Source organism: Rhinopithecus bieti, unplaced genomic scaffold, assembly GCF_001698545.2.
Source record: "Rhinopithecus bieti isolate Rb0 unplaced genomic scaffold, ASM169854v2 scaffold_425, whole genome shotgun sequence".
NCBI classification, from domain to species: Eukaryota; Metazoa; Chordata; class Mammalia; order Primates; family Cercopithecidae; genus Rhinopithecus; species Rhinopithecus bieti.
Window position 1 is genome coordinate 1,268,294 of NW_016803361.1, and position 9,051 is coordinate 1,277,344.

A 9,051-nucleotide genomic window follows, 5' to 3' on the forward strand; every position below is an offset into this window, starting at 1 on the left:
CCTCGTGATCCGCCCGTCTCGGCCTCCCAAAGTGCTGGGATTACAGGCTTGAGCCACCGCGCCCGGCCGAAAAGGGAACTCTTATACACTGTTGGTGGGAATGTAAATTAGTACAGCCATTATGGAAAGCAGTATGAAGATTTCTCAAGAAACTAAAATAGAACTACCATATAATACAGCAATCCCACTACTGGGTATTTATTCAAAGGGAAGAAAATCAGTTTTCAAAGGAATATCTGCATCCCCATGTTTATTACAGCACTATTCACAATAGCAAAGACATGGAATCAATGTAAGTGTCCATCAATGGATGAATGATAAAGAAAATGTGGTGTATATACACAATGGAATACTATTCCACTGTAAAAAAAGAATGAAATCCTGTCATTTGCAGCAACAGGGATGGAACTGGAGGTTCTTAGATTAAGTGAAATAAACCAGGCACAGAAAGACAGATTATCACACATTCTCACTCATATGTGGGAGCTAAAAAGTGGATCTCAGGTCGGCCACAGTGGTTCACGCCTGTAATCCCAGCACTTTGGGAGGCCAAGGCAGGCAGTCAGGAGTCAGAGACCACCCTGGCCAATATGGTGAAACCCTGTCTCTACCAAAAATGAGTCCAGTGTAGTGGTGCGTGCCTGTAATCCCAGCTACTCAAGAGGCTGAGGCAGGAGAATCGCTTGAACCCAGGAGACAGAGGCTGCAGTGAGCTGAGATTGCACCACTGCACTTCAGCCTCGGTAACAAGAGTGAAAACTCCACCTCAAAAAAAAAGTGCATCTCATGGTGAGAGAAAAAAAGAAAAGAGAAGAAAAAAAAATTCATCTCATGGAGGTAGGGAGTAGAATAATAGTTACCAGATGCTGGGATAGGTGTTGGGGTGAGGGTAAAGAGCGGTTGGTCAATAGGTACAAACATGTAGTGAGACAGAAGAAATACGTTCTAACACTTAATAGCAAAGCAGGATGACTGTAGTTAACAACATCATATGGTATATTTCAAAATAACTAGAAGAGGGGACCTGAAATGTTCCCAACTATTCAATGTAATGGATACTCTACATACCCTGACTTGATCATTGCACATTCAATCCAAGTAACAAAATATCACATGTACCCCATAAATATATACAAATATTATGGGTCAATAAAAAGTTTACCAAAAAGTCATATGCTGAGGTTGCTAAGATCCACTATAAGAATAAATCTTCTGGTCAGGCGCGGTGGCTCACGCCTGTAATCCCAGCACTTTGGGAGGCTGAGGCGGGCAGATCACGAGGTCAGGAGATCGAGACCATCCTGGTTAACACGATGAAACCCTATCTCTACTAAAAATACAAAAAAATTAGCCGAGCGTGGTGGCGGGCGCCTGTAGTCCCAGCTACTCGGGAGGCTGAGGCAGGAGATGGCGTGAACCCAGGAGGCGAAGCTTGCAGTGAGCCAAGAGTGCGCCACTGCACTCCAGAATGGGCGACAGAGTGAGACTCAGTCTCAAAAAAAAAAAAAAAAAAAAAATCTTCTATCTGTGAAATTGTGAAGAAGAAAAAAGAAATTTGGCCGGGCGCAGTGGCTCATGCCTGTAATCCCAGCACTTTGGGAGGCCGAAGTGGGCGGATCACGAGGTCAGGAGATCAAGACCATCCTAGCAACACAGTGAAACCCCGTCTCTACTAAAAATACAAAAAAATTAGCCGGGCGAGGTGGCAGGCACCTGTAGTCCCAGCTTCTAGGGAGGCTGAGGCAGGAGAATGGCGTGAACCCGGGAGGCGGCGGAGCTTGCAGTGAGCTGAGATTGCGCCACTGCACTCCAGCCTGGGCGACAGAGCGAGATTCTGTCTCAAAAAAAAAAAAAGAAATTTGTGTATGGTATACATATAGGGTTTGGTACTAGCCACAGTTTCAGGCATGTACTCGGGGCTTTGGAACATATCTCCCATGGATAAGAGGGAACAATGAAAACTATAAAATACTGCTGAAAGGAATTAGAGAAAACTAAGTAAATGGAAAGATATCCCATGTTCATATTATTGGATAAGGACTGCTAAGATGTCAATACTACTCAAGGCAATCTGCAGATTCAATACAATCCCTATCAACCTTAGAAACATCAAAATACCAATGAGGTTTTTTGCAGCAAAGACAGAAAATCCATCCTAAAATTAATATGGAGTCTCAAGGCATCTTGAACAGCAAAACAATGTCAAAATGAAGAACCAACCTGGAGGATTCAAGCTTCCTGATTTCAGAATTTACTACAACACCTTTACAACATTTACTAATCACACCACCATGGTACTAGTATAAAGTCAGATAAGTAGACTAATGGAATAGACTAGAAAGCCAGAAATAAACTCTTACATATATATTCAAATGCTTTTCAATAAAAGGACCAAGACCAATGGAGAAAGGACAGTTTCTTCAACAAATGGTGCTGGGAAAACCATATAACCACATGCAAAAGAATGAAGTTGGACCCTTAACTAACACCAGAAACAAAAATTAACTCAAAATGGGTCAAAGACATACATATAAGACCTAAAACTATAAAAACTTTTAAAGGAAAATATAAGGCAAAAGCTTCATGACAATGGATTTGGCAGTGATTTATTGGATATGACACCAAAGGGACAGGCAATAAGAGAAAAAATAGACCAATTAGACTTCATAAAACTTTTTTAAATTTGCACATCAAAACACACTATCAACAAAGTAAAAAGGCAACCCACAGAATAGGAGAAAATATTTGTCCACATAGCTGATAAAGTATGATATCTGGAATATAAAGGGATGTCCATCGACTGATGAACAGATAAGCAAAATGTGGTGTATAAACACAGTGGAATACTATGTACCCTTAAAAAGGAAGGAAATCCTGTCACATGCTACTGTGTGGATGAACCTTGAACACACTGTGCTAAGTGTAAATAAGGCAGTCATAGAAAGACAAATACTGTATGAGTCCACTTACATGAGGTACTTAGAGAAGTCAAATTCATAGAGATGGAAAGTAGAATGGTGGTTGCCAAGGATAGGAGGAGGGTTATGCAGAGTTACTGCTTAATGGGCACAGAGTTTCAATTTTGCAAGATGAAAAGAGTTCTGGAAATAGACAGCGATGATGGCTGCATAGCGTGAATGTACTTAATGCCACACAACTGTGCACTTAAAAATGGTTAAGATGGCAAATTTTATAAGTATTTTACTGCAAGAAAAAAAAGAAACCAGAACTGGATGATCTTGGAAACTTTCAGTCTCTCTAGATGGCAAAAGATGCTAAAATTGGCACATGCCTGTAATCCCAGCACTTTGGGAGGCCGAGGCAGGAGGATTGAACCCAGGAGTTCAAGACCAGCTTGGGCAACATGTTGAAACCCTGTCTCTACAAAAAATACAAAAATCAGCCAGGCATGGCAGTGCATGCCTGTGGATCCAGCTACTGGGGAGGCTGAGGTGGGAGGATCACTTGAGCCCAGAAGGTTGACGCTGCAGTGAGCCAAGACTGTATCACTGCACTCCAGCCTGGGCAACAAAGGGAGACATTGTCTCAAAAAAATAGATGCTAAAATTAAGAGATTCACTATCAAGGAAGTATACACTAAAGAAAAGGTCAAGGATGTGACTGTGCTACCTTTTGCTAAAACCTTAGAAACAGCAAAAGGTCAGAGTATTCAGTCATACAAAGGGCCCTTTCAAGAGAGTAAAACCGTGCCTCACAGACCCTCTCACTTAAACCAGAAAGCCTTTAGGAAGCCTAAAGGTTCTGTCCCTTAGGTTTCTCAGCAGGTGAACAAGGCAGGGAAATATTTATCTTCAAAAGATTTGTTTATGTGGCCTTTGTCTAATGGAATGAATTCCACTGAAATCCACAGAAGACCTACAAAGTTCTTAGGAAAATTATGTCAGCAGAAACACAGCCTGTTTGGATTGAAAGGGCCAAAAAGTACAAAATGACCCCCAAAATTCTACTGGCAGACCCCCAAAACTCTACTGGCAGTAAGCAGGCAGGATAAAACCACTCAGCTGCCACATGTGCTTCCTTTGAGAAAAAGGAAGAATGGCTCAGAGGGTGGAGCCAGTTACCCAAAGGATCCAGCCCTACTCAGCCTCCTATTCCTATTCCTTTCCACCGTAGTGGTTGTTATCCCTGGGTTTTGCCATTGCCCATTCTGGTTTGCAATCCCATTCAGGACCTTTTTTCATTTAGTCATCTTTATAGCCCCACTTAGGATCCCACCTTGCTCCATTTTCTTTGTCCTGTTACCAACCAAATGCTATCCCTTACCTACCTTAAAAAGTTTCTGGGAGTGTTTAATCATAAAAGTCATCCCACTGTTTAACTTTGTGATATTCTCCTGAAGGTCATTTGCAGTGACCTATTCAGAGGAAAAGAAACCAAACAATGGGCATTAAGAGCTGGAAAGTAGTACTTACCAATAAGCTTGTTCTTTCTTTTTTTTTTTTTTTTTTTGAGACGGAGTCTTGCTCTGTCGCCAGGCTGGAGTGGAGTGGTGCGGTCTCAGCTCAGTGCAACCTCGGCCTCCTGGGTTCAAGCGATTCTCCTGCCTCAGCCTCCCAAGTAGCTGGGATTATAGTCATGCGCCACTACACCCAGTTAATTTTTCTATTTTTAGTAGAGATGGGGTTTCACCATGTTAGCCAGGCTGGTCTTGAACTCCTGACCTCGCGATCTGCCCGCCTTGGCCTCCCAAAGTGCTGGGATTACAGGCGTGAGCCATCATGCCTGGCCAGCTTGTTCTTTCAAATGTATGAAGTTTCTATCCCTAACCTAGGTGCCTCTAATACAATGTTTAATTCTGGAAAGACTTTTTGGTTCAGCAGGATATGACATAATCTAGAAAAACAATGTGTCCCTGAAGTGATGAGGAAATCCTTGAAAACCAATTTTCATTTCCTAATTCTGCTTGAAAATTAGACATGTAAGCAAAATTGGCAAAGAAAATCTAGTCTAGGATGACTGGGCACAGTGGCGCACACCTGTAATCCCAGCACTTTGGGAGGCCGAGGCTGGAGGATCACGACGTCAGGAGATCAAGACCATCCTGGCTAACACGGTGAAACCCCCGTCTCTACTAAAAAATACAAAAAAATTACCCGGGCCTGGTGGCGGGCGCCTGTAATCCTAGCTACTTGGGAGGCTGAGGCAGGAGAATGGCGTGACCCAGGAGGCGGAGCTTGCAGTGAGCCGAGATTGCACCACTGCACTCCAACCTGGGTGACAGAGTCAGAATCCGTCTCAAAAAAAAAAGAAAAAGAAAAAGAAAAAAGAAAATCTAGTCTAGGATTCAAAATGGGCAAAAAAACCAGAATCTGTTCCAGCCATCAAGGACACCACTGCCTCTTTAGAAAACTAGAGTTTCTCCAAAGACAAAAGAGAATGGTCACTACTGATACCAAAGGTGACATCTGTTTCTTAAAAACACAGTAAAATTGTCATTGATTCCCTTCCTTTGTTTCTCCTGTCTTTTTTAAATACTTCAGTAACTCTACCATCCCAAAGCCCTCATTTTCAACATGTATCTTTGTTACTCTGTTTGCTTTTAAATATTTTTTTTTTTAGAGATAGGGTCTCGCTTTTGGCACCCAGGTTGGAGTACAGTGGTGCAATCATAACTCACTGCAGCTGCAAACTCCTTGGCTCAAGCGAACCTTCCACTTCAGCCTCCCAAGCAGCTAGGAGCATAGGCATGTGCCACCACACCCAGCTTATGTGTCTTTTCCTTTTGTAGAGACAAGGTCTTGAGGTCTCACTGTGCTACCCAGGCTGGTCTCAACCTCCTGGCCTCAAGCAATCCTCCTACCTCAGCCTCCCAAAGTGCTGTGATTACAGGCGTAAGCCACCACTTCTTTTTATAACCACAGTTTACTCACTGCTTTTCTATAGTCTTGGTTAGCTAGTTCTAAAATTCCTTCATTATGAGTATTGATCTCCTTGATATAGACAAATGTTAGTGTGTCTTCTTCTCCCCTACTCACCCCCAGAAGCTCTTCCTGGCCCAGAACTTTATTATTTTTTCACTAGTTATTTGTTAAGTAAAATGTTTCCCACAATCTCTCTCCTTTACCTTCCTTTTCTCATTTCTTATAATCTCAAAAATTTTTTATAAATTACTATAACCTATTTCTATTATCTTCCCAACAGCCTTGTGGGGTAAGTAGTAAAGCTATTATAGTATATCCTCACTTAAGGCGTCAATAGGTTCTTGGAAACTACGACGTTAAGTGCACCGACATACAGCAGGTCCTCAAATAACATCATTTTCTTCAACATCTTTTCATTATAACATTGATGAGAAAACTAATTTGTTTTGTTATAGGTTATTTTGATTAAAGTTTCAGTTTCCAAGAACCTATCAACAATGTTAATAGGTTGAGGACTTACTGTATTATGCCCAGTTTACAAAGGAAAAGCCTACGCATAGAAAAGGTAAAAGACTAAACAAACAAAAAATGGCTTGTAGACAGCTGCTTTAAAAAAAAAAAAAAAAAGTAAAAGGCCAGGCGCGGTGGCTCATGCCTATAATCCCAGAACTTCAAGAGGCAGCGGCGGGTGGATCACCTGAGGTCAGTAGTTCGAGACCAGCCTGGCCAACATGGCAAAAGCCTGTCTCTACCAAAAATAGAAAAATACAAATATTAACTAGGCATGGTGGCGCACGCCTGTAGGCCCAGCTACTTGGGAGGCTGAGGCAGGAGAATCGCTTGAACCTAGGAGGCAGAGATTGCAGCAAGCTGAGGTTACACCACTGCACTCCAGCCTGGGCAACAGAGCAAGACTCTGTCTCAAAAAAAGGTAAAAGACATAGGTAACATCGCTGGTGTCTGGCTTCCAACCCACCTATCCTGGCTCACAACTCCATCACGTAGTAAAACCATATTAGAAGTGGGCAGGAGTATAAGCTATGTACCTCCAGGTCAGCAAGTTGTTTAAAAGACTTTAGATGAGGCTGCAGTGAGCAGTGATTGCGTTACTCCCCTCCAGCGTGGGCGACAGAATAAGACCCTATCTCAAAAAAATAGAAAAAAAGACTTCAGAGAATTTATTTCTCTGTGTTTTTATCCCTCAGGCATTAAAAAAAAAGAGAGAGAATGAGTTTATTTCTCATGTAAGTCACTGAGAAGGCCATGGTCTCCATAATAAGAAGCAAGTTCAGCTTTATCCAAGAAGACTATATATACAGGAAATAGAAAAGTTAGGACAAGGCAGGATTGCTCTAAGTTTCATCTCATCTATAAATCCACAAGCTTGGTGACATTATCCCATAAGATCATACAGCTCTATTCTAATTTTATAACATTTGATCTTCAAAAGCTAATTTAATTTCCCAAGAAGCCTTTCCTGTTAAGGATTCCACACTAAACAGCCAAAATGAGTATTCTAGTTTATTCAGTAGCTACAATTTCCCACTAAGAGTTTCCACTAATACAATACAATGCCATGTAGGTTTATCAGAGATTGATTTATAAGTGAAGTTAGCAGGAATTGGTCCTCTCAGGTCTGATGACTCTTCAGTGAACTAATAAATAAAGTAAGTTCCCAACCTCATAAAGCTGAAGGCTAGACCTTGGACCCCTGATAATCTCACCAACGTACAGCTATAGAATGAGGCCCAGCCCAAGAAAACCAAGCAATCTTTACTCTTCCCGTCAACACTCACATTTTTTGGCCACAGGACATGGGGTGCAAACATAAGGGCAAGATTATAGGCTGACATCTTGTTCTTGTCTTGTTTCTTTGCTGTCTGGTATAGGAGATCAAGCAATAACTTCAGCAAATTACGATTAGGAGGAGGGAGAATGAGGAAGAGCAACTGGAGAGCCTCAATTTGCCGGTCCTTGTCTGGTATATTGGTCTTGTTTCCTTTATCATCAAACTGCATCAAATCTTGAGGACAAAAGAGAATTTGCAAAGCGGGGAGAAATATCAGCAAGAAAAATCAGTGCTTTCACCATTATCCTTCCCTCAACTCCATCAAAGAAAGGGAGAAAAAAGATTCAGGCCAAAACACCATTCAAAGATTACAGCAAAACATAACAACAAAATAATGTCAATGCAATTCAACAATAAAAAGACCAAAAAAATGTTTGTTTGTTTGTTTGAGACGGAGTCTTGCTCTGTCACTCAGGCTGGAGTGCAGTGACACACTCTCAGCTCACTGCAACCTCTGCCTCCCGGGTTCAAGCGATTCTCCTGCCTCAGCCTCCCAAGTAGCTGGGACTACAGGCACCCGCCACCACGCCCAGCTAATTTTTTGTATTTTTAGTAGACATCGGGTTTCACCGTGTTAGCTAGGATGGTCTCGATCTCCTGACCTTGTGATCCGCCCGCCTCAGCCTCCCAAAGTGCTGGGATTACAGGTGTGAGCCACCACACCCGGCCAAAATTTTTTTTAATGTGTACAGGATTTGAATAGACATTCCTTCAGAAAGTATATAAGTGGCCAATAAGACTTTGTATGCTCAGTATCATTAGCCATCAAGAAACTATAAATCAAAACCACAGTGACATACTACTTATACCCACTACAATGGCTATAACTAAAAACAGATTGACAAAAATGTTGGCAAAGATGTAGAGAGAATTAAACCCTCCCATATTGCTGGTGGGAATATGAAATGGTATAACCACCTGGAAAACATTTTGGCAGTTCCTCAAAAAGTGAGAGTTACCATTTGACCAAGAAATTCAATTCCTAGGTATATACTTAAGAGAAATAAACACATATCCAAATCAGGTGCAGTGGCACATGCCTGTAACCCCAGCACTTTGGGAAGCCAATGTGGGCAGATCGCTTGAGCCCAGGAGTTCGAGACTAGCCTGGGCAACATGGCGAAACCCCACCTCTATAAAAAAAAAAAAAAAAAAAGATCCACACATGCCTTTCATAATGCCACTCACTCCACTTCTCCCCACTCAGATATTTTACAGCTAAAAGAAAAATGAGACCGGGCGCGGTGGCTCAAGCCTGTAATCCCAGCACTTTGGGAGGCCGAGACAGGCGGATCACGAAGTCAGGAGATCGAGATCATC

The 9,051-nt window shown here is 42.1% G+C and overlaps 1 protein-coding gene across 1 annotated transcript in view; it reads right to left on the bottom strand.

Annotated features, from left to right (window-relative positions):
* The window catches only part of ARHGAP19 (Rho GTPase activating protein 19), a 42,077-nt gene extending 34,177 nt beyond the window's left edge, over positions 1-7,900 (bottom strand). Inside the window, exons 1-2 of the mRNA XM_017880052.1 lie at positions 7,679-7,900; positions 4,289-4,375 (exon numbers count right to left, since the gene is read on the bottom strand). Of these exons, the coding sequence (XP_017735541.1) occupies positions 4,289-4,375; positions 7,679-7,900 (309 nt within the window). The remainder of the gene's footprint in view (positions 1-4,288; positions 4,376-7,678) is intronic.
* Between the last annotated feature and the right edge of the window lie 1,151 nt (positions 7,901-9,051).